The sequence below is a fragment of the Saccostrea cucullata genome, unplaced genomic scaffold (genome assembly GCF_032062105.1).
Source record: "Saccostrea cucullata isolate Sc308-1 unplaced genomic scaffold, CSIRO_AGI_Scuc_v1 ctg5869, whole genome shotgun sequence".
NCBI lineage: Eukaryota > Metazoa > Mollusca > Bivalvia > Ostreida > Ostreidae > Saccostrea > Saccostrea cuccullata.
In genome coordinates this window covers 1-27698 of record NW_026929330.1, presented here as the reverse complement: position 1 = coordinate 27698, position 27698 = coordinate 1, and the positions used below count along the sequence as shown (strand labels likewise).

Sequence of the window (27698 nt, the reverse complement as noted above, 5' to 3'; positions counted from 1 at the left end):
CGCCATACATTTCATGGTTGAATAATTTTGACCAGCAATTTTAGTGCAAAGTAACCAAAATACATATGTGACCAATTTTAAAAAGCATTATACGTTCTCATGCCTTTTTATGCACCCGGATCGATAGATCCGAGGCGTATATTGTTTTTGTTCTGTCAAATGCTGACTGACATTTTTCATACCAATTGTTAGTCCATTATTTATACACTGAATTGACGACGGATTTTTCCGTTATTTCCTGATCATGACAAGGAGCACACGGTGGGTGTGACAGTTCGGCAGGGGATGCTCACTCCTCCATGGCACCTGATCTCACCTCTGATGTTTCGGGGGTCCGTGTTTGCTCTGCTCTTGTTTTGTATTGTTTTATGGACTTTAAGATTGAAAACTAATCGTTATCTCCATATCCTTCTTCTGTCTGTTTTTTCTGTTTACCTGTTTGTCTGTTTATCTGTTTGTCTCTCTGTATGTTGTCAACATTAACCTTCGCCATAACTTTTGAACCATGAGAGATAGAGACTTCATATTTGATATGCATACCTCAATTTTTAAGCAGCTAAAATATAAGCTCTGTCAAATGACACCAAGGTCAATGACCTTGTGACTTATATGATAAAAATAGCTTTTTCGAACTTTCCCCATAACTTTTGAACGATAGAAGATAGACACTACCTATTTGGTATGCATACTCCACTAATTATTTTTCAAATGACTATAAGGTCAGTGACTTTGCGACCTTGAACTACTATGAACGTATTACATTTAGCGATGTATTCCATTTAGCGATTTTGGCGACAGCGCTATATCAAATCTAAGCTAACTTGTTAAAAATTTAATTTCCGCCAAATATTGTACACGCCAAATTTAAAACATTTACAGTATATGCTGAAAATAGTTTCTTTTTAACTTTCGACATAATTTTTCAACCAAAGAAGATGGAGACTTCCTAGTTGGTATGACCTTGAGACCTTGACTGTGACCTTTATGCTAAAAGTAATATCTTTTTCGAACTTTGTTGCCACCGGGCGCATAGTGTTTCACAAATTAACACATCTTATTTTTTATCCTTTCAGAATATTTCTTTACCTCAGAAGTTACACTGCAACATCCATGATAAAACAACCATTTTTGTAATTTATGTTCATTGTTTGATACACTTTGAAAAAAAAATCATTGGCATGATTAACGTTTACTTCAAATAAAAAAGAACAACAAAATAAATTACTACAAAACACATACTCAAATAAGTGGGTTTTTTTTAGATTATGAAGTTCAACTCTGTCTATTTTTGCATTTATTTACATCTTTTTCAAGAAATACAATATACATGATATAGACTGTAAACTCTACAAGAGGATTGACTACACGCATTTAAGAACCAGTATAATAATTTATTGATTTTAAGACACATTTCGTTCAAATACCTGAGGGATTCCATTGACAAATTCCCTGTATTCTCATTTCTGTAGCTGTTTGTATTTTATGGAATGGGATTTGTCACCTGTTTACAGATCCCCAGAATCTGCCATGATATGTCTCTGAATTGTAAATGTAAAAGCTGTCCCTGATCATAGTGAACTGGGGTCTGTAGATCATCTAAAACTGTTAGTCATTGTGTCTACATGTCTGTAGCGCAAGATCTCTAGCATGTATATCAGTATCAAGGGTGGGATGTATAATACATGGAAACCGTTCTGTTGCACAAATTGTTGTTCTGGTAACAATTCACTGACGTAATGGATTCTATTGTCAAATATGATAATCAATGCTTCAGCCCATCTCATCTTTGTAGACCAGGATTGTCCCCCTACAACCTCGGTATATATCTCTATATCTGCATTAGCCTATCTATATACATCACATGTGGCTGTGCCAAATTGATCTTGATCATCTCTATAATTGATAAAGCTTCCATGTATCTAAGTGTCTTGTAATAACACATGGCTATGTACAGGGTGTTTCATAATATATGTTACATTTTGAATCTCCAATTTGACAGACAAAAGAAAAAGATACAGATAAGTCTTTTTATCAAATTGATGCACATATCCATAAGATTCATAATGTACAATTATCAACTAAAATATTAAACACTGAACATAATCTTAAACATTAATGAAAATTACCGAAATTTCCAAGTTGCGCCATTTTTGCTACGTTGAATTTCACAACGTCAAAAGTTCACATTACATGTTATAAATTATCTCCATTTATTCAACAACAAATGATGTTGTTTCTTGAAATTTGTATAAAACCTTGTCACATTTTTGCTTAGACACTCCTCATTTAAAGGTTCATGTTCTTTCTAAGCTCATTCAATATCTGTTGTCTAGAATTGAAGACCCTGTTCCTTAAGAACCCCTCAGAAAAGAGCCCAAAAATTGAGATTGTCAAATGCAGAGGTCAAACTCTTTCCTTGCATTAATTATTGATAATTTGTATACTGATTACTTCAAATCATATTTTAAAGTTCATTATATGCTGAAAATGCTGATATTGGCAGAATAAATTTCTGAAAATATCTATCAGACACTTTTCTCAGAAGTTTGCTACACTAGGAGTCTCGACTTCACCAATAACATCTCCGCTTCTTAATGACTTCTGGCTTTCTGGAATACTGTGTCATTTATCGCATACTATCCATCCCTGTCCTTTAACCTTGTTACAACTCTTCTGATAAGCATCCTAGAAAGCTTCTATTTTATTTTGGAAAATTTATTTCATGAACTAGTAAATGAATAAAATGAATATTAGCGACATAATTTGAAAATAAAAACAGCTTTACAATTCTTACAATTCAGCACTGAGTGGATTAGTCAAGTCCATTTCGAGAAATATCCAAATTATGACATCAACGTTTATAGCACATTTAATCATTTCAAAACCATGATTTCCTTGACTTTTTCCATGGAACAAAAATGCAGGATTCAATGTTTAAAATGATATACAGTTTGTAATAGAAATATGATAGGTAAGAAAAATAATTAGATCTCAAAATGTAACATATATTATGAAACACCCTGTACATCATGTCAGCAATACAACCAAACTTGGCTGCTAATTTCAGCATGTGTCAGGAGCTTTTGTCAGCTTTATACCTCAGTTTGTTTTTGTGTCTGGAAGTTTCCATATGTAATATAAACGCAATACTAGTACTCTGAAGGACAGTAGCTGTAAGTTTCTGTAGCATTATGACTTGATACGGTGCCAGGAGGGGTATTCCTATTATATGTTTTATTGTATGTAGATATCTCATACAGCTTTGTATGCCCAATTTGTATGCTGTATTGTCATAGTTATGTATTTCATCAAATAGGTTTACATCAAACTCAGCCTCAGTAAACAGAGTATGTTCATCTTTACAGATGGAGAGTCTGGGGTTATGAACATTTATAATATAAGATCTAATGGAGGAACTGTGCACGTAAAGCAGATATGCTAAACCCTTCTCATACAACCCATACAGTTTTGTAAATAATTGATATTGTTTTTCTCCATTAATTGTACTCAGAAACATGTTGTTTTCTCGAATGAAAAAGTTAGGACAGACCCCCTCAAACATCCATTTGAGGATGAGTTTAAAACACACCCAGAAACACTCCAGGAGATTTTGTGGACACCAGTAAAGTATTGTATTTTGTTGAATCACCCAGAAAACTGCTGTCTTCATGTGATAGGAACACAGTAATTTATCATCATCACTTACTCCATTGTTAACTATTTCTGTTAAGAACAATTTAAGCAAGCCGTAAGTTAAGAAATGACAATGGATCCTTGCATACACAAGTTTGTGTTCTGCCAGAGAGAAATAAATTCTCCATTCATGGTCTTTATATCTTCCTTGCTTATTACCTTGCTACCAAGTGACATCCATTTGTAACTATGTCACCAGCAACATGAGGCTAGGGCCATAAGTGACATCTGTCTATCCATGAGGACGCAGATGGAGGCTATAAATCTCAAATAAAACAGACGGCATAATCATATTCTACTGTTCTAATTGTTCCACTGGCACAGGGTCCATGTGGAGTGGAGTTAAGTGATGTGTCTGTATTTAGAACTAGATAAATAATGTCTGTTATACATTGTAACACAAAATGTCTGGATTTCTCTGCACATGCTTGGTGATAGCAAATATAACAAAGAAGAGTCACAGAGGATCAGTGTTTGTCTGTGTGTGTTGTAATACTGAGACTGAGAAAATTCCCAGATCACACAGTGATTATTTGGCCAGAATAGAAAGTAATAATCTGATCCTTTGTCAACGTATTTTAATAATAATAATAATAATAATAATAATAATAATAATAATGATAATAATAATAATGATAGTCATACAAAAGATTGTACAATATTATTTTGAATTTGTGAGCATTGCAAAAACTAAATTTAAGATTGTTTTTGCCTTAATTCACCTTATAAACTTAATATACTGTTATTCACAAAATGTAGTCTGATTCAGAAAGTTTATTAGGCATGTTAAGAGTAATATATCTATATTGCTATAATTAAGACATACATTACATTTGTGACTATTTAAAAGAGTCCATATTTATTTTTTCTGGTAAATCTTAAAAATTTGACGGAAGTACTTTAAAAGTTTCCGATGCTATAATGAGAAGAAATCCACTACCACTATTTTTACATATAGCTTTATCTTTATGAATCTAGTTACCATAAACAGGGAAGAATCCTTAAATCTCTGGGTGTTTTTAAGGAGGATAAAATATGGCATTAATTGGTTAACTTAAACATGACTGAATTGTGCAGTCATGAAAAAAACAGATTTCAGAAGCATAGGTCTAGGAGACAAGAAAATTAAAAGACTGTTGTTTGTTTGTCATGTACATGTAATATAGCTAGAATGGTCAACAATATTCGTTGTTTCAGACAGTGCGGGCAATTTTAGAGTAATATACATGTAGATATATCAACTTCACAGAAAAGCATATCGACCTCGCACGTTGTGCTCAGTCGATATACTTTTCTGTGAAGTTGATATGTCTATGGGTCGACCTCGTCAAAGGGCTATATTTATGAAGTATGAAGGCTCAATATAACTCAATATTGTACCCTGAATTACATTAAATGTACTCTATTTTATAGCTGTGGTTGGTATCAAATTAAAAATTTTTGTACCAAAATGCAAACTACGTGCAAGTCTGTGCAATTCACACAGCAATAATTGACACTAAACTTAAAAATATACTCTATATTTACATTTCCAAGTCTTAAAGCATCAAAAACATACTCAATATTTGAATTTCTCGCTGCCCTATATTTCGTGCATTTTCTAATGTCTCTGTAGCCTCAATTTGCACACATAAGCGCACGTTTCGACGTGTCTATTTCCACGCGTGCGTACACGAAAATGGTATTCAAATCAATTTTACTAGAAAAACACAGGAAATTTAAATATATATTTAAAACTAAACACTGTTTGTATTTTGATTTTTAGTTTTGATCGCCTTGTTTTTTAATCGGTAATTGCCCCATAAAACTATGTAATCATATCTTCAAAAGCTATAAGTTTAAACCATGAGTACAGTGTGGGCATGTTCTGATCCCTGATTGGTTAATTATTGTCTGACCAATGACTGGTTATTTATTCAAACATCTTTTCTGATAAGAATTAAAAATCACCTGACATTGGACTCCATCTATTGATAATAAGCAAAATTACAACAAAGAAATATCCACAAGTGAAAACTGTGTTAATGTTAATGTAATAATACAGACAATATAGAATATCAATAATTTATCAATTCAACCAAAAAAATCAAATTTTAAATATTAGTACAATATGTGTATTATAAGGTTTATTATCAACAGATCACTAGCATTAAAAAAGTAAAGTCAACAATTGACTTTAGTTGAACAAGACTGATTACAGACTACTAAGTTTATCCACTGGATAAAAGATGACTATAATCCTAAAATCTCCTTCACGTCCTAGACTAGTGATGATGCACAGACAGACAGACTATCAAAGATGGAGGCTTACTTCACATCACCACATCCTGTCCTCAGTCCTCATCTAAATCTATTGACATCTCTGTGTAGTAAACATCCATCATTTTATTTAAGGCCTGAAATAAATGTAGACTCTAATAGGCTAAAATAGGCTGGATACAAAAAATGTCACCATCTTCAGTACAAGATAATTACTACAAATTGATTTTCTGCGTTTGTAGTTTTAAAGACTGTTAGTAATGAGCTTAATACTTAACATCGTTTGTCCCTAGCACTTTGCTTCAATCCTGTTATTACTACATAATCGAATATTAGTTGACAAATTTAATGCACAGTGTAGATTTTTGACATTTTAAATGAAAATGATGTTTCTTTGAAAAGGTATACTACATGTATCGTGTGAATATTTGAAGGGAATTAGTTTGTGGTAATATGTACCTAAAGCAACATTTAAACATCTGTTATACAAGAAGACTCGGGAAATAAACAATACTATATAGATTCAGAATGATTAGAAACAGGATGTACTTTTCTTAAAATAGACTTCGTGGAAGAGAATTTTATGAAATACTTGTATGTTATTTAATATCTCTCCATCAAAAATTCAGGCTGGTCAAACTATGTTTTAATCCGTGTAAAAGTACCAGGTATCGGCATATCATATTTAATATATTTTTATTCATATATTATAAGATTTATGAAGGCTTACATGAGTTATTTTTTTATATTTCAATTTTATTTCAATAATATTTTAACCAAAATGTTGAGGTAATACCTCCTTAGAGGCCCTCATGAATATATCTTCACCTGGGGTGCCAGGAGCTCTTTGGATCAGATAGAAAGAATCAGTACATTTAATATTTGATATACATATATTTAGATGTACACACTTCAATAAATTAGAACCATTAAAAAAAATACGGTTTTATGTATAAATAAAATAATATCCCACATACATGATAGGACGTTTTCCTATATATAATTAGAGTTAAGAAAAGAACAGATTCAATTTCATAAGAGATAATCGTAGGGGGACACCAACGCATAAGAGTCCATATTTCCCCCTACGAAAGTAAACCCCAAAGGCCAGGTCACCTTTGGATAAATATATAATATCATAATTTTTTGACAGTTCCTTGTTGATATTGAAATCAAATTCAATAGTTTTTGATGATTTTGTAATGAAATAGAACTGAGTAAGTGCATTTTTTAAATAAATACAGTAAACTCTCAATGGTCGCACTCTCATTCAAAAGTGTGAATTTCATTTTATATTAATAAATATGTTTTGTAGACAATTACGGACAATGCGTTGTTTAAAATGAAAGTATTTTTATTACAATATGTTGGGAAACCAATGACAATAAATTTCCATGACACATCTATATTTAAAAGCAATGTTGTTTTATTCGATATGGGTTTTACTACACAACAATAAAAAAGTGGCTTTATTTCTTCTATAAATTACAAATCAAACAGTTTTCACTTAACGAGGCCCAATCTACTTGATCTTTGCATACGTTGTAACGCAGCGTCGACTCAGGCACGTAACAGTACCCTTGACTGCCGTCACAATTGAATACAATAACGTCACAATTAAAATGACGTCAAATGGGCTAAAGTGTTTCGCTGATCTTGCAAACCTGGTAGCTCTATAGACTGTGTGTGTTGAAAGCTGGCATTTCTATTATTTATATGTTTTTTTTTTTTTTTTAAATATTTATTTAAATTAATAAACAACTTTTGAACATAATTTATTTTGAGGTATCATTTTCTTGGTACATATTCATTAATTTTATCTTGTTTTATTTCAATTTTTGAGCTAAAAAACAACCCTGCAACCAAAAGTAAACGATTTTAGTCTTTTTCCTTGAACATGTTGAAGTGTTTATACACATCCTTTTTTTGGGGGACTTAAATATGCATGGATTAGCCTGAGTTTAAAAAAGTCTATGAATCATTTAAATGCAGCCCCCGAAATATTTTTTTCTATATATGACATGACATTATTAAATTTTTTAATTTTGTCGTCTTTACCCACCCCCCCCCCCCAACTTTTTCCCACGTAAAACAAGGTCGCATATTAAGGAAAAAAAATAAAGCATGGAGAGAAAATTAAATCATAATGTAAGAAATTTTTATTTTTTAGAAACTAATACAGTCTTGCAATCGTTTATTGATGTTAATATGTAAACCCATTGCGATTTATAAAATATCTAGTTTGATAAAATTAATCCCAATTTTCTGTTTTTATATGCCCCCTTTTCACTGTAATTAAGGATATCTCCAATTTTCTTTTCATTTTTTATAAGAAGAATGAAAATTGCATGATATATGTGAAAAACAAAATATTTCATTATTTTTTTTAGTATTTGTCAATTTCTTTCTTTATTAGAGAGTTTTACTATGTAATTGTGTATAAAAACACGAAAAATGGTCCATATCTTGACAGTGCCCCCATTTGACTACAATAAAGGCAAGGTAACAAAATTTCATTCTAATTTTTCTTAGCATAATACATACAAATATATTTCCAAGAATTAAATTTTTTTATCATTCCGTTTTCAAAATTTAGATCAACTAGATCGGGTCTCGTTAAGTCTTTTTTCCATTTGCTAACCTACTTATTACAGGTCAGTAAGTTACGCATTAATTTAAAATTAAACTCTGACACATTCTTATCAAATATTTCTTTGACTTTTTTCTTGTAAATGTTCTCCATAAGAAGAAATCATCAATGCTTAATCTGTCTGCCCAAAATCTTTAAATTTTTCCAATAAAGTTTTTTTATGCTTTGTGTTACAGAATATTGTAGAAGAATTTAGATTTTTTGCCCTTTAAAGTTGAAGCGAAGTTGTGAATTACATTTATTTGCTTTACATTGTAGGTTTATTTTTGGGATATGTTTTTTAAATGCACTTTTCACAACCATATACTCACAAAGGTAGTTTTGGGAACATATTATTTTTTCTTTAATCTCATTTATTGTGTTAAACTCGTGTTCATTAAAGAGATCATTAACATATCTAAAACCACTTTTGATCCAATTTGAAAGAAAAAGTGTTTTTTCTTTATGTTATGTTTTTGTTAAGCCATATATTCTGTAGCTGGAATTTTTCCTGATTACTATGTTTACATTCATTAAATGCACATATTACTTCTTTATAAAACAGTAGGAGAATTTGACTTTGAAGTCTTGTATTTTAGTGGTACATGTATTTATATTCAACAAATAAGGGATATCTAAATTACATCCTTGTTTTGTTGAACAAGTTTGCTTTTAAAGCTTTGACATTGGTTTCAAAGTCAGTAATACCTATCCTCCTTCTGATATTTTCCTGATAATTGTTTTGCGCTTAACTCTTTCTTTTTCCCCAAAGAAAAGAGAAAATTATTTTATTTAACCTCTTTATTATTTCTTGCTCTGTATTTTCAAGTTTAGTTGCCACATATAAAGGTTAAAGAAATAATTAGGGAGTTAATTATCTGACTCTTTCCAAAAATAGTGAATTTTTTCTCTTTCATCAAGAGTCTAAAATTTTTCAAACTCTTTCAGTTTACATAGCCAGTTTTTATTTTCATTGCACTCTATTTTTTTGTGTCCAATATAAGTTTCAAGACATTTATAATTAACAGTATATATATATATTTATCTTCACATTTCCTACATAGTCGTTATCTTTAAACAAGTTTCTAACTCCCCTAGTAAGATACATACCGTTTTTTGATAAGCTAATTTTTCTTCCGGATACATGTCCAAATTTTACTATTATTATGAGAGAGAGAGAGAGAGAGAGAGAGAGAGAGAGAGAGAGAGATGAACATTTCTCTGTTGAAGTCAGCTCTTCGTCGGTATATTTTTCAGATATAGCTTCGAACTGGAAATAACGAATGGTTTTCCAAAATAATTTATAAAACTCGACAGGCAATCAATCAAAATCCGGTGATATATTATTTTTCATTCCAAGTACTGCCTCTAAAAATTCTTGTTTAGTAGGAAATTTTTCATAATCTTTTTCATCTTTCTCTAACAAAAATAGATAATATATTTGTTTGTTCTAGATCTGTTTTGATATTTTCATTTGGTACATCGTTTGAAGCGTATAAATTTTCATAAAAATTTCAAAACTGGTTTAAGATTTCATTTTTTTTTTTAATTTACAAAAGTCGTACTTGCATTTGTAAGTTTTTAATAAAGTTATTAGACTGATGTTTATAGTCTTAAGAAGATGAATTCTTTTCTCCTCTGTCTATCCATTTAGCTCTCGATCTTATTTGTGCTCCTGTTGCTTTGTTTTCATATATATAGTTTATCGAGTTCATTTTCTAATTCTTTTTATGTAACATGTTGATATTAAAATGATGTTAACTCTTTATTTGTTCAAGTTTGTTTTCTTCTTTTTTTGTATTTTTTGCTTTGTGTTTCTTCTTTTTTTTTCTTATGCTTTGATTTTTTTTATTTCTAATTTAACTAGTTACCACTTAGTTTTCGGATTTTTCTTCTAATCTAATATCATCTGGTAAGTTTGTTAAAAAAAGAATTTATCATATCGCAATAGTTTGACTGAAGAAGCACAGATGTATTTAATTTCCAATATCCCTTTCCCCTACTAGTCAATAGAATTTTACATTTAAATAGGCTTGTTGATCGTGGCCATTTTTAGACTATTTTGATCTTCTTAAGAAGAAGAGCCCCATAAAAAATTATCAAATTTTAAAGTTAAAATTTATAAAAATTTTCTTTCCAAATGGTAGTTGACAGATATCACATATCAAAATTTAAGTAATATCTGGTGGTTAATAAAAAAAATATTTTGTAGACCACCTAGCCTCCTTAAATATGAAAGCAAAATGGTCACTCATCCTTGTATTTGAGACCGATTGTGGCCTACGCAAGTAGATACTTTCTGGCTTGTAATAAAAAAATGTTAAAAATACATAATCTCTTCTGCTTTTGGAGTGTTATTTCCGTCACACCAAGTAAAACCATTCTTATCTCTTTTTAAAGTTTTCCACAAATCAACAAGATCAAAATAAAAATGTAATTTTTTCAAAACGTTTGAACTTCTGTCGATATCTTTTAAACTATCGCAGTTAAAATCGCACAGTAGAATGATATTTTCGTCAGTCATACAGTACCTGTATTTTGAAATCCACTTAGACATTTTCCTAAAAAAGTCAACCCTATAATTTTCGATTCTCGGTGCATAGATATTTACAACTGTAAGTTGTACTTGAGATAAATAAAAATATATTTTATTGGATTTTTCTTCGCATACAATGTTATAAAATAAAAGCATGAAACAAATTTAATTATACACAGTAACACCAATCTACATCTTAGAAAACAATATTTTTAAATATTTCTCCGATCAAAAATCATCAATAATTCTTGTGGAGCGCACTATCTACAATAAATATTCGAATTAAATGTTTTCTAAAAAATATATTACAGTGGAACTTACCATTGGATTATAACACTTAATTCAATTACATATTTAAGAATACAGTGCTCTAATTAAAATTACGTATCTGATTAAAGGTAAATATTTCTAGGTGCCAGTCAGTCTGATCTTGACAGGTTCTAGGTCCTCCAAGTGATCGAGATAAACGCAGAATTGAAAAATTAACAACATTGTATAATTAAGTTTTTTCATTCCGAACAAGTTCGAAATAACGAGGGTTGACTCTACATTGTCTTTATTGTGGTAACTAAATGGCATCCTTTCAATTTGAGTAATACTGATCTCTCTGATTTTATGTTATAATAATCTCCATAATTTGAGTTATTATGACTAACATATACGGTTTGTACCTGAGTTGTACCTGAGCTTCCTTACGGAGTTCTTAAACGAGTTTAAATATCAAACTGAAGTTAAGATATTTTGAACCTGTCGAGTTGTTTGAGTCTTTCCCGTCTCTTGAGTTCTAGATCTACATAACATAGGAGGGAAGAAGGATTAAGGAGGACATCAGGAGTGAGGATGGTGAGGGAATAAAGACGATGAAGTGACTGGGGAAAACGAGGAAGTGTAGATAAAAGATGGTACAAAGAGTAGACAAGGTGGTGAAGTGAGTAAGGATACAAAAGAGGAAGAGGAGAATAATGTGGGTACAGAGATTAGACAAGGTGGGGGAGTGACTGAGGATACAAATAAGACTGAGGACCAGATTATCATCAATGAGGACAATAAATTGAAAGTGGAAATAAGAATAGTGTCCCTGAGGACAATAATGTACACATGAAATAATGAATGCGTGTACATAACAGAATGTAGAAATCAGAATAAAATCAATGATTGCATTGATGTAGACGATGATAAAAGAAATGAGTACACAAGAAAAGCAAAAAATGAGGATCGGGGGGAAATTTCATAGGAAACTTCGAAAGCAATGTGGCAATAAAACAGAAGGCGTGGACAAACAACTAACAAAAATTGAAAGTGAGAAAATAAATAAAACTGAATGTGAGGACCAGAATAAAGCCACTGAGGACAAAAGTTGAGACAAAGAAGAAGGATATGATCTGTTTCTGATAGTAGCATGTTATCCTCTGGTTCTATATGTCTGCACTTCACTATGCAATCATTTGTTCTGCAAAACTTAGCAAACACTCAAGTGCCAAATGATATTTCTGGCATGTCTATTACATCAGAGTTCAATCCTTCCAATCACATCACCTTGCTATATATCTATTCCCTATTAAGTTAAATTTTTCGTTTTTTGAGTAATTTTTTTTATCACTTATCAGTATTTTCCTGTAATATTCAAAATAACAGTGATCGCAGGGTTCATTTATTTCTTGGTTATATTTTCATACAGTATTTTTTTTATTTGACGACGAATCTAATTTAGTAATGCTGTAATAAATGCATTTCGTGTGTAAAAGTATTTGTCATTTAAATGTTTATAGAATAGAATGTTATTCAGGATTAGGAGTAGCCTCTTTCTTTACTCCTCACTAAAATATTGCTAGTGAAGGGAAAATTTCAAGAGTTCTGTGCAACAATATATCCAAGAAGTGGTGTGAATCAGATGTGGATACATAAAAATTCTTAGAACTTTTAAACAATTTGAAGATTATATCAAAATCAACAGCTTAAAAACTTACAACTTTTCAACTTTATACACAACCATTCCCCACAATAAATTAAAGTCCAGGCTTTTTATATCATTGACAGCTGCATCTTCAATAATTCTGCTTCATAAGCATACAAAAATAGGCCTTCTAATTCAACGGAGCACAATTGGTACTCGATGGAATTTCAATATATTGTTGGAAGACCTGCATGGACTCCTCCAAAAACGGATATTGACAAACAATAATAACATCGAGATACGTAACAAAATGCAATTTGCTTAAATACGAAACCGTGGCTTCTACAAATAAGATGTCAGCGGGATGTTAACAACTCACATGACTTCAGCAGTCATGTGCAATTATGTTAATGTCAGGCAGGTATTGGACTCAAACATAATCCAGTAAAGTACAGTAACATGAAAACATTTTACAGGTATGTACATAAAACGCATAGAGTGCTTAATTTCCAGTATATAAATGCAAATAAAGAAAATGCAACCAAATTGTGTCAAAGTAATACAATTCAACATTCTTTTTTTTTAAATAGAATTTATCAATGTGTAAACTCATGCCCTTGTATTCACAATCTGCATGAATAAAAGTGCAAAGCAATATATACTTTTTTATTAATAAAATCCACTCTGATTTAGATATATCGATAATGTATTGTCAATTAATAATGGTACTTTCCATTCCTACGTCGATACGATATATCCTGGTGACTTTGAGATAAAAGATAGCACAGATTCCGACACTTCTGCTTCATACTTGGATATTTTACTTGAAAAAGACACTAATGGTAATCTAACAACCAAGCTATATGATAAACGCGATGACTTAATTAATTTTTCTATCGTCAACTTCCCTTACTTATGCAGCAATATACCTTCATCACCTGCATACGGAGTATATATATCTCAGTTGATTCGATACGCAAGAGCATGCTCTACGTGCTCGATTCTAAAACGAGGTAAATTATTGACAAGCAAGTTGACTAAACAAAATTTCAGCAGTCTCGTTTAAAATCATCATTTCGTAAGTTCTATGGTCGATACAATGACCTTGTCAGCAAATAAAATTTATCATTGAATCAAAGGCTGACTGACGTTTTATACCCATTGTTAGTCCATTATTTATACACTGAATTGACGACGGATTTTTCTGTTAATTCCTGATCATGATAAGGAGCACACGGCGGGTGTGATCGGTCGTCAGGGGATGCTCACTCCTCCAACGCAACTGATCCCACCTCTGATATTTCGGGGTCCGTGTTTGCTCTGCTCTTGTTTTGTATTAATTTATGGACTTTGAGATTGAATACTGTTCGTTATCTCCATGTCCTTTTGATGATTATCCCAATAAATGTAAAGACATTTAAAACACCAGTTATTAATTAAAGTCTACTCCCTGGCCATTTAGGTATTGTTTTAATGGACTTTGACCTTGTATATATGGTTCATTATCTTCATATTTATCCATTATGCAATACAAAGCTCTTATAAATCAATTTGAGCGGAACACTGAAATAAAATATGCTTCATAAACTTAATATTGATCGTACGCGGATTTTTGTATCTAATGTTTAGATCCGAATGAAAATTATAACTGAAAACAGGTAGGATGCAACTTAGAGATATTTTCCTTGCACATTTATTCTAAAATTAACTTATGTTATGTGATTAATAAATTGTCACCATGCTCTTTATTCTTGATCACTAGCACTAATCTTGGGGGAAAGAAAAAGAGATTTGGTATCATTTTAACACAATTTTACTGTTTAAAGTGAACTTCTTTTCTGAATAAATTTACAGTTTTGTAAGGCTACAAACCATATTTATTTACAGTAAATGCATTTAAATATTTGTGTATTGTGTAAAGACTGATCCAGACCATTTGAAGAACCTAAAGAATTAAAGTAGACAATGCAGAAACAGAGAAAGTCTGGAAATTTTGTTTCTCATCTTAAGCCACGCTGGACACGTAATTACTGGTGATAATAATATAGTCGGAAATAAAGACCTTAAAGCAATCATCTTAAAAGGTCAGAATACATATTATGCCTGACGTTGGGATAAATATGGAAAGGAAGACTTGAACACTTTGTCTGAATATATTAAAACACGTAACGCATCTGGAATATTTCGCATTTTTATAACTATATTTTACAAAAACTTGGGTTTTTATTCTGCATATTGAGATCCAATTTATTCTCACATTTCCTTTTCTAAGGATGAAAGTTTTCAAAATCACATTTTTAAAAACTTGAATATATTTTAACATTCCAGATAACCAAGTTGAACCTTAAACTTCATAAAAATCATAATAAACAGTAATACATTGCAGGGTCAAACAAATAAGAAGCCCCTACCCTTACAGAACAATTATTGCCGATAAGGAGAAACTTCATATGTCTATTCTATAATATATTCTTGAAGTGTTTTAAAATGAATATGTGAATGAATATATGGAGAAACGAACAGTATTAAAAGCTCAAAATCTTTAAACACTACAAAACAGGAGCAGAGCAAGCACGAACTTCCAAAACATCAGAGGTTGGAACAGGTGCCACGGAGGAGTGAGAGTCTCTTACCGACCTGTCACACCCGTCATGTGCTCCTTGTCATGATCAGGAAATAACAGGAAAATCTTGTTACAACTCAGTGTGTATATAACGGCCGAACACCTCGTATGAAAAACATCAGTCAGCATTTGAAATAACGAAACAATTGTATTTGCTAACAAGGCCATTGTATAGACCATAGAACTTAAGAAATGATGACTTTAAACGAGACTGCTGATATTCTTGTTTCTACAACTTATTTGTCAATATCAAACCTTGTTTAAAAAATTGTTCATAAGTAAAGCATGTACTTGAGTATCGAATTCACTGAGTGGTAAAAACTCCGTATGCAGTATAAATCTATTATTATTTTAAATTGAAGATATCTTACCTTGTCAGCAAATACATTTTTTTTATCATAGAGTCAAATGTTGACTAACGTTCTTCTACACTAATTGTAATGCCTTCATTTACACATGAATTGATGACGGATTTTTTCAGATATTTCCCGATCATGACAAGGAGCACACAACAGGTATGACCGGTAGACAGGTGATGCTGACTCCTCCATGGCACCTGATCCCACCTCTGGTGTTTTAGATGTTTGTGTTTGCCCTGCTCCTATTTTGTACTATTCTATGGACTTTTGAGCTTGAATAATACTGTTCGTTATCTTCATCTATATTTCATGTAAGAGATTTTTTCTATACTTATTATACCTGAAACTTTTCAGATGTTACCTGTAAAAATGGAAGTCATTAGACGATCACAAATGTAAGTTTTAATTATTGCTATATATAACGTGTACTCTTAAGGGGGGATCTATGTCGTTCTACGTCAAAGCAGCGTTATGTGACGTCACAATAGCGACGTTTGCTTTTACCTGTTGACTTTTGCAACTATGGTATAGGCTTACCATTGTTTATAATCAATAGCGTACACAATTTACAAAACGAAAATTTATACATCTTTAATAGCAGTTTTATTTGATTGATGGAGTTTGTTAATATTAGAAATCTCTTCCTTGGGTTGATAATTCATAGCAATTTCAGTTGTGAAAAAACACCTCGATAATATGCTGATATAAGTGCAAAAAGATAAAATAAAATTCAGCAAAGAAAGCAGCTTAAATCAGGGTAATACGTTTAATTTCATATTTACCATTAATTGTATTTTCTCGATAAAACTAAGAAAAAAATTTTAAAATGTACGTTTACCTATATTTGCTTATTGATTAGCACATTTAGATTTAATTGTATAAAGTCATTCCTAGGATAATGCTTATAGGAGTTGGTTGTTGACGAGGAAGAGGTGGGGGGGGTGATTGGAATCAAAAAGAAAAGATTAAATCAGTGTAAATTGTTACAAATCAAAACGAATTATTTGTTTTCCGCGAAATAGTGTTATATTCAGATGTTTGTCAGTGCTTACTTACCCTTGTCTTAGTGCAGAAAGGTCAATATTTATGACATAAGAGTACGAAAATAAAAGAAAACTTCACATTTCTCGTTTATTTTATCATAAAGGTATACTTTTTTCTTAATTAAAATAAAGAGATAATTCATTTCTTTCAAAAAATATGAACTACAACATTTTCACACAAAGACTTTTTAAGATATTAGCTTTTATGCATGTCGGAATTGCAAAAAATACGACAAGAAAAATGGGGTAATACTTACGTTGTGCTCCTTTATAATTTTTCATGCGAGATGAATTACAATGATTTTGCCTTCATTTTAAAGATACAAGTCAAATAATTTAAATACATGTTTATCTTGAATGTGATTTGACATTTTTTATTCTTTTTAGCGCATATTTTTGGTAGAACAATACTGTCTGAAAATAATCTATTTTTAGCATTTCACAGTGTTTTTGCACGTGCTCCTGTGTAAAAATAAGCATATAAAGGTATTGTTTTTAATACCTAAAAATTAAGAGCAAGTGGTCATAAAAGAAATGTCAAAGTTTTGAAAATTATTCATGATCAGAGCTATATGTATTACAAATCTGTCCTGAAAAAAAATCAAATTTTAAAAATGATGTATACTTTTCAAAATATCGAATTATATACAAAGTGCAATTATGGTAGTCGCCGCACCTAAATAACGTCATAATTATGATGAATTCGCGGCGTCATACACTTAAACGCTTCCCCTCCGTTTCATTAAAAATATTTGAGATTCACAAACACATTCACATATTTTTCTTTTTATAAAAACTATTGGCACCCATTGTAAACTCAGTCTATACATAATTTAGTTATCTGTCAAAATTCTTTGAACAGTACCATAAGAAAAACTTAAAGTTTTCTTATATCGCTCTAACCGTCTTATCGTCTCTCTGTTTGAACAACGTCGGACACCATTTCAAGAACGTTTACGCCCGACCTTCGTTTTTCGGTCTTCTGTCCTCTGCTGATCATTCAGTGACCCATGACCAGCTAAAAATCGCTGAAACTATCTGTATTGTATAAACAAGTCTCTTATTTACATTCTATCCTCGGTGTGTCTGATTATTATCGTAACTGTTTCTAAGAGCGATTTCTCCATTTTGAAGCAAAAACGCATTGCAGATCATTTCAGCAGTTTTTCTCCATTTCGACAATTCTTTTGTTTAATCCAATAGATTGAAACAACAATGTATATGATCAAGAAGCGATGACGTCATTTTATTTTCAACTTAAGACTAGAAAATGTAAAATTTTTCTTTTAAAATATTGGGAGATAAGATTTTTTTTTCGATGCTTTTTAATTTGTTTGTTTTTTTTTTCATTCTAACAATATTCAAATCAAAACGTGACGTTTAGTTGTGATGCGGCGACACCTCTTATGTTTAATACGTCTATAAAATTAATTCAAGTAAACCTTATTAAATGAAATTATCAATTTTGATTAAATTTAGTTTTATGTATTTTTTGGTATATTATATTTGATAATATGACGCCAAATACTAAAGATATTGACACAGTTACATTACTTTTGGATCAACCCTCGTACATTAGACACTTTTCAATGCTATTTTTGAAAAATTTGATGATTTAGTTGAGGAAACAAGAATGTTCTGAGGAATGCATGTGTTGTCTGCCTTATGGCATCATTAAAGATGTAAATAGCTCATTAGAGAGATCAGTATTATATTTTATGCTCATTTAGTGAAATACTTATAGAATATAAAATGTGAAAATAAACTATTGTAACGAGCAGAAACAAGACCAGGTCACGTTTAAATCTTTATTAAACAGCAATAAAGGACAATGGCATGTGTCTATAAAAAAAAATACATAATTATAACTTCAAATATAATGAAAAATAACATGTTATGAGAAAAAATAACAAGTTATGAAAAAGAAAAGTATTTCAAAAGCAAATACCTTTACGGACAGCACGGCCTCGAGGAGTTGTGACCTTGAAAACTGGCTGGCGGGACAAGTAATTTCAATCGAACATGAGTATTCGCCAGTCAGGAATGAGATTACAGAAGGGTGTTCGACAAAAGCCTTTACAAAATGTTAGAATCATATTCACTTAATTCAATAATCGAATAAGAAAAAAGTGAGTAAGGTATTAGCCTAAATAAATATATGAATTAAAATATGTAATTACTTGGTCACACTTTGATTCCCATATCTTGGGGATAAAAAGAATAATGAAATTAAAATTATAAGAAATTAGAATTTATTTGTCATTTTATCAAATACTTATTCCACAATCCCTAAAGGGATTTAAGTCTTTCTTTACTGTAATTCTCACTGAGTCGTAGTAGATGCCAGCACAAAAAAGATCCCTCACTCTTCAGTGTTTCTGAAAGCTGAGTAAAGGAAAAAAATTGCAGCTCTCCGCCGGCAATTGGTGGCGTCTCCATATAAGTGGAAAAAATTCTCAAGAGGGACGTTAAACAACAAAACAACAACAACAACACTTTACAACTTTATTTGAAGTGCGATCTATTTGGAAATACCGTGCTACACATTCAGATAAATGTAAAATACCGTATCGTTAGTTATTTAAACTGGTCTGACTCTCAAAATTCACGAGACATGATTTTTGTCTCAGAATTTTTGCTAAAGAGGTCAAAGGTCAAGTGGACTGTAAAGCTGGTATTTTAAATAATATCTTATGTAAGACAATACAAGTACTAAATCACTTTGTAAATGTCAAAATATGCTGTATTTCGGGTGTATATACTCATTTGATAAGTAGGTCAAGTTCAAAGGTCAAGAGATCGGAAACAATGGTATTTTTCACAAGCCTTGGGGTCAAGTAATACAAGTGTGAATATTAAATCCATATAAATTTGAGACACAAGACAGAAGAACAAACGGATGAACAGAATGACAGACACGTAAACTCTGGGAAAAGGGAAGAGTAATCCATAAGCGTCGTTCTGCTCTGCAGGCAATACAAAAATGAATCGTGAATTCAAGGTTTAAAAAATATCGATGGTAATTAATACTGATTTATTTAAACAAATTTAAAGTGACATTTTTATACAAGATATATATGCATAAATATGACTTCATTCATTTCAGTGATACTGCCTTGCAACACATATCAGAGTCAGTGTTTGTGAGACTGTGTCGTAAAGTGGGAACCTCACAACTGGTTGCCATGAGGAGAGATGTGGTGGACATCTGGGAGCTTGTGGTAAATCAAGTGAAAACAATGGATGAGTTCAGGGAGACGGTGAGTGGAAGTCGACCAGAAGGATTCAGATTGAAAGGGTCAGATGCAGACTTTATGTACTGGCCAGAATATCACCGTGTGGTCTGGAATTTCTCTTAGTGTCGGTATTATAACACACACAGACAAACACTGATCCTCTGTGACTGTTCTGATAGTCCACCACGATTCGCTTTGTTATACTTACTGTCACCATGCAGATACAGAGACATTCAGAGAGCTTGTGTTAGAATGAATAACAGACATTACATATCTAGTTCTAAATTCAGACAGATCGTGTGTTCTTCATCAATAATTAACACAACTGAACATGGACCTTGTGCCAGTGGACTTATTGGAAGAATAGAGTATGATGATGTTCACTGTTTTGTTAGTGACTTTTGGCCTCCACCTGCCTCCTCATGGATATATAGGTGTCAATCATGGCCCCCGCCTCATGTTGTTGATTGCATAGTGAAAATGGATGTCACTTTGTAGCAATCGGACATAATCTAGGAAGACATGAAGACCTTGAATGGAGAATTTCTTTCTCTCTAGCAGAACAAAAACTAGTGTATGCTATGAACCACTGTCAATTCCTAACTTACAGCTTGCTTAAATTGTTCTTAACAGAAATAATTAACAATGGAGTAGGTGACGATGATAAATTACTGTGTTCCTATCATATAAAAACAGCAATTTTCTGGGTGATTCAACAAAATACAATGCCTCATTGGTATCCACAAAATATCCTGGGGTGTTTTGGGGTCTATTTTAAACTCATCCTTAAATGGGTGTATGAGGGGGTCTGTCCTAACTTTTTCATTCCAGATAACAACATGTTTTTGAGTAAAATTCATGGCCACAAACAAGTTCAATTATTTGATAGACTGTATGGGTTGTATGAGAAGGGTTTAGCAGTCCTGTTACACAGTCCTTCTATAAGTTCTAATATAATAAATGTCCTCAATAACCCCAGGCTTTCCATCTCTACGGATGAAAAAACTCTGATTTCTGAGACTATGTTTGATGTAAGCCTATTTGATGAAATACAATCGCAAGACACAATAATCACATTAAAGCTACAAAGGAGTATGAGGTGTCTACATACAATAGAACAGATGATAGGTTCACCCCTCCTGACACAGTATCAAGTCCTTCTCCTACAGAAACTTACTGCTTCTGTCCTTCAGCAAAGTGCGTTTATATTACACATGTCACAAAGCAATATTTATACACTTAAAAACAATCTGAGGTACAGAGCTGACATAATCTCCTGTCATATGTTGAAATTAGCAGCCAAGTTTGGTTTTATTACTGGCATACTGTACCTAGCCATGTATTATTACAAGACACATAGATACATGAAAGCATTATTTATTATAGAGATGATCAAGGTCAAGATAGCACAGCCATATGTGATGCATAGGACAAATGTAGATAAAGATTTGTATACTGAGGCAGTAGGGAGACAGTCCTGGTGTTCAAAGATGAGACAGGCTGTAGCAATGGATATGGGACTTTGCCATTAAATCAGTTACATCAGTGAGTTGATGCTAGAACAACAGTCTAATCTACAGAAAGGTTACCATTTTTTATATATTTTATATATCCCACCCTTTATACTTCTACACATGCTACAGATCTTTTGCTACAGACATGCAGACACAGTGAGAGTACAAATAACTCTAGATGATCTACAGACCCTGGTCCACAATGATCAGGGCCAGCTTATACCCAAAGAGATCAGAGACATATCCTGGCAGATTCTGGGGATCTGTCAACAGGTAACAGGGAACCTCCAGGCTGCTCTATACTCATACGAACGATCTCTCAGACAAGAACCATTCAACAAAATAGAAACAGCTACAGTAACGAGAATACAGGGAATTTGTCGACAGAATCCTTCATATACATAAATGTCAGACATTTGTAGGAGTTAACCTGATATAGATTATCATTTACATATCCTCATTACATATTTATATTTCTCAGTCTTTATTACATTGAACATTAAAATACTGTAATTTATTCATTGAATAAAATGATATTTGTCATGTGTGAAAGGATATCAAAATGATAACCTTTCACAGTGTGACAAATATCAGAAGCAATAAAACTCTCGATTTTCCTTCCCGTAACGAAGAGTGGTTTTTTTTTTTAATTTCTTGACCTGATAAAAGGTAACTAAGTCATGGCGTCTCAACGGCTCAACTATGACATCATGTAGCCACTGACTGTATTACGATATACAGAGGCAAAGGAAATATCAAAAAAAGAAAAATATGTTCCTGTTCTTGAATATGGAATTTGTTTCACTCGTGAGACAGATTTTTTTTCATATTTTCACTCATGAAAATCTTGTCCCACTCGTAAAATAAATTCCATATTCAACTACACACCATTGAATATCCTCTATTTATTTTACCTCTGAATACTGGATTTTTAATGAGAGGCACCAAAACACACTGAAAGACCGATGATAAAATAATGACTTCGAAAAATCATTAAGCAGAATCAAATCATTGTTATTCTTTATTTTCTAAGTAATGTCTTTTGATTCATGGTTAGTGTTATCAAAATGAACAACAACAAAAATTGACTATTTTTCAACTTTATATACAAGTATTCCCCACGATAAATTAAAGTCCTGGCTTTCTGATATTGTTGACATCTGCTTTTTCAATAAAAACAATCCTATTGTACACACAATTACTTGGTTCATTTTCATTTCCTACTGAACTTTTTAACATGTTGTTATTATTTTTATTTACATTTGAGACGAATATTCCAAGTAAAACTGCATGTATTACACGAACGGACTGTCATATTGCCATGGTGGCAGATGATAGTTTTGTTGTTTTGTTTTTTTTTGCAATCAAAACGCTTGACTGACGGTTTACTAAATATTGAGCTGCTTTTAAAATGTACATTGAAAAATTTTAAATTCCCTCTACATGTAATAATAGTATGAATAATAGTAATAATAGTATGAAGTAGTTCCTTGAGGAATTTGAAGCTTTTAGGAATAAAACATGTACAACTTACACAATGAGCCCTAGAGATGGCACAGGGACAATCTCAAAATTTCATGTAAATCAAGCCTTTTTTCACTATTTCTCCGCAGTCGCAACTACTTCCAGGCCCGTGCTCATGACCTAAGCTGCCACACAAATTGCAGAATAACATTTGTACATACCAATGAACAGCAAGAGATAATGTCTCAACCACCTCGTTTTCAAGCTACAATTCATCCTGTGAACCCACCCCCGCTTTTCTGGTGAAATACCGGTAGAGTGAGTTTTGAGCTTAGTTTCGTATTTCTAGTCCATATCCCATATACGGTAGTTGTGACACTAAAGTGTCATATTTCAATAAAATACACAAGACCACCAATTCCCTCCAAATGCACCCAGAAAATATTCTAGCTATAAAATACCTATACCTGGGGCATGTGCCAATTTTTTATAAGCACTAGTCAGTAAATTTTCAATATGTGATGACCAACTAGCGTCATGTGAAAATAGTACTCCAAGATGTTTGTGCTCATTGAGAAAGTCCAAATGGCATTGTTGGTAGAGAAGCTTTGGATATTCAAACATTATCATATTTTACGTAACTGATAAGCAAAGCTTGTGAATCTGATCCCCCTTCTTGTTTGTTAAATTGTTCACATTTATACCGTCATTTTAATAAATGACATTATTCATCAACATGAAAGTGTTTTATTTGACTTTTAAAAAATTAGCAAAAACAAGCTGCAGTGATCTTGCCTATAAGCATTAGAAGACATAAATACTTTTCTTTGTGCTGAAGATTATATCTTTAGTTTTAGAGGGGTTGAATTTCATTAACCATTTCTTTTTCCAAAGTTCTAGTTCATTAAGATCTCTGTTAAGATTTCTTTCAATAATTTTCATATTTTGAGATGAATGCTGCAAAGAATTGTCATTTGCAAATAGTCTACATAAAGTAATCATATTTTCAGCAACATCATTCACATAAATTAAAACAAAGTGGCCCTAAAACTGAGCCCTGGGGAACACCAGCATACAAAGATTCAGGTAACGATAGCATATTACGATACAAAATTCTTTGATATCTACATTCTAAATAGCTTTCTATCCATTTATACAATTTTCCATTTATCCTATATGTTTTAAGTTTAAACAAAAGACCTTTATGTCAGACACAATCAAATGCTTTTGATAGGTCACAAAATACCAAACAACAAAATTTTCCATCATCTATAGATTTAACAATATTATCATATGTTTCAATCAAATGATATACGGTTGAGTGACCAGGTTGGAAACCAGCCTGATATTTGTAAAAGAGATTATTGTGAAGAAAATAATATTAAGTGTACTTAAAAACTACTCGTTCCATGATTTTCCCTACACAACTCAGCAATGAAACTGAAATGGTCCATAGATTGACAGTACAGAAGGATCATTTTAAATGAGGAAATACGTTAGCTAGTTTCCATTCTGAGGGGAAAATACATTCATTCAAAGATCGATTAAACAACAAAGGGGTTTGGAGAAAAAAAACTTCTGTATTGATTCACAATTAAAGATTATATAAGTGAATCCCAGCATGTTAAAAAAAATAGTCACGCTCAAACTCGATAAGCGGTAGATAGAGTTTGACGATGGATTTTTAATATTTGCAAGGGTGATGCACACTTTTGGTTGCACCAACCGTAAGTTTAGACCTCGAAAGACTAAAAACAGAAAGAATCTGTTTGCAGGCAATTTATCTAACGGAGTTTCAGACGAAAATACAATTGGATGTGACCGACTTCGAAAAATCCAAGATGTTGTCCGATGGTTACCTTTGTTTATTATTAGGTAGGGGTATATTGTTTTTTTATTAAAAGAAAAATGAGTATAACGTCAGGTTCCTGTGGTATAGACTGATAAATATTTTATATTATATACAGATTAGATGTTTTAGTGTAAACGGAAAGGATTTTGCTTAATTAAAAAAAATATAAATCAGTATGAAAATTGTGACCTTTTAATATCCTTAAATCGAGATAAAATCCTGCATCTAAATAAAAAGAAGGGGAACTGTGCATGCGAGCAATGAGCTCAATAAATACTATATGGTCATAATGACAAAGTCCATGTTCTGCACTGAGACAACGTGTCTAAATGAAAAAGTAAAATAAGAGGTGCATAATATCGCACTATATACTAAAGATTCAGTTAAAGTTTCATTTAATTTCAATGAGTGGTAAAAGAGAAGTTGCAGATAAAAGATGGCTATCCCAAAACGCAACAGACGAACGGAAGGACATCCCGATCACTGTATCACTGCTGGTAAAGTGCGAATCGAGAAAATCTTGGTTTCGGACACCAGCTACTATTGGTTTACATCAATGAGGCAGTTTATGTCAACTAAACGATCAGAAATGATAGAACATTTGATTAAGACGTAATTATTAATGTTCAGTATGGTTTAATGTTGTGCAATTGCTTGTTGGTTGAATACATATAAGGAGCAATCCAGTAACTGCTTTAGATTACGCCCCTTCAATGTATTTTACTAGATTATTATGTTCCCCAAACGAAGTTGGGGAACATATTGTTTTTACTCTGTTTCTTATTATTATTATTATTATTATTATTATTATTATTTTTCTTCTCGGGAAAATTTTGTCCGCGAATGATCTAGTAAACTACACATCCAATTTAGGTGAAATGTTTTTAGGGTCAGTAGACATGTTATGTAGATTTGCGGAATCAAGGTCATTTTGCGCGCACGTGCTTGCAAGAGCGCGCACGTGCAAAACGTGAAATGACCAACATATAATGGATTTAATCGTAACTTTTCTATTTTTTGACGAAATGTTTTGAAACTCATAATGTAAGGATATATTAGTAGTATGCACAAGATGTCATGGTCAAAATAGCAAGATCTCACGTGCATGCACGTGCGCTTCGCTCTGATTGGCTGAAACTAAAGTCTCAAAATCTTTCATGTATTTTGACGAAATCTTTTGAAATTTTGAAAATAGCCATGCATTAGGATATCCTACAATATGATGTATAGCAATTATCATGAAAACACGTGCATGCACGTGCGCTGCAATCTGATTGGCTGAAACTTTAAATAGCTATAACTCCCTAGATTTTCAACCAAACAGGATGGGGTTTGGAACATAGATATATGTAATGGACTTCTACAAGAGGGTATGGTCACCATACACAGGCACACACGTGCGTGTACGTGCGCTGCAATCTGATTGGGTGAAACTTTAAACAGCTATAACTCCCTTGGTTTTCAACCAAACAGGATGGGATTTGGAACATAGATATATATAATGGACTTCTACAAGTAGGTATGGTCACCATGCACATGCATACATGTACGTGTACGTGCGCTGCAATCTGATTGGCTGAAACTTTAAACAGCTATAACTCCCTTGGTTTTCAACCAAACGGGGTGGGATTTAGAACACAGATAGATGTAATGGACTTTTACAAGAAGGTATGGTCACCATGCTCATGTATGCATGTGCGTGCATGTGAAATGGGTAAAATCAAAATACAGTTGAATGAGCGTTTTTTTTTTCTTATACTTTTGGATTAAGTAATTTAATATTTAGCATATCAAAATATTTAGATTGTGTAGACAATATGATATGTTCATTACGCACGTGCATTCACATGAGCAAGTGTGCAATTATAAAATTTGAATAAACATGGTACACTTCTGGGTAAACGTTCTTGAAGTCTCAAATGCATAGAGTTTATCTTATTGAATTACGCTTACAGGGAATATAACTACGAAAGGGAGTTGGGGAGCGTTTGGGGAACATCTGTAACGGTCCCCGTTACAATTAGCACTAGTTCATATTTGCTTTGAACGTGTTAAACTCGATTAACGCTACAATGTTTGTGTTAAAAGTGATATGGGTATATACTATATGAATCATTTATGATTTCCTAATTCTTTAATGTTTCACAAGATTAAAACTTTTGATGCAATATAAAGTTTTCTGAAAACATTGAGAGTATGGTTGCTGTATGTGCGACTCTTGGCACGTGTAATTGCTACGTTTGACTTCTGTTCTGTTTCATAAGGTGCGACGTTTTACTGCTGTATCATAAATGTATTGTTTTCCGAGAAATACATCTAAATTTAATATCGACACATCAGGTAGTGCATCTTTTTTTTAATAAATCCCCAAAACATATACTTCCAATTCGAGGATTGGTTGCTTCTATCAAATATTAAAAATGTAATGCATATATATACCCCCCCCCCCCCCGCCAAAAAAATTGTTCTTTTATCTGAAAAAAAAAAAAAGGATTAAAAAATGCAAACTCACTTTGGTTAGTTTATATTGGATAACATTCTTAAAAATCATGAACATGCTTTACTAAAAAATGTTACTGGAGTATATGTTCATTAA

At 32.2% G+C, this 27698-nt stretch overlaps 1 protein-coding gene across 1 annotated transcript; it reads left to right on the top strand.

Annotated features, from left to right (window-relative positions):
• The first annotated feature begins 16365 nt into the window (after positions 1 to 16365).
• Positions 16366 to 21869, top strand: LOC134280488 (uncharacterized). Its single transcript, XM_062762897.1, has 2 exons — positions 16366 to 16388; positions 20143 to 21869. Exon 2 carries the CDS (start codon positions 20854 to 20856, stop codon positions 21802 to 21804), a length of 951 nt encoding a protein of 316 aa, XP_062618881.1. The 5' UTR covers positions 16366 to 16388; positions 20143 to 20853; the 3' UTR covers positions 21805 to 21869.
• Positions 21870 to 27698: the final 5829 nt, after the last annotated feature.

Coding starts and splice junctions, on each gene's coding strand:
- LOC134280488 (XM_062762897.1), top strand. CDS start 20,854: ATGAACCACTGTCAATTCCTAACTTACAGCTTGCTTAAATTGTTCTTA.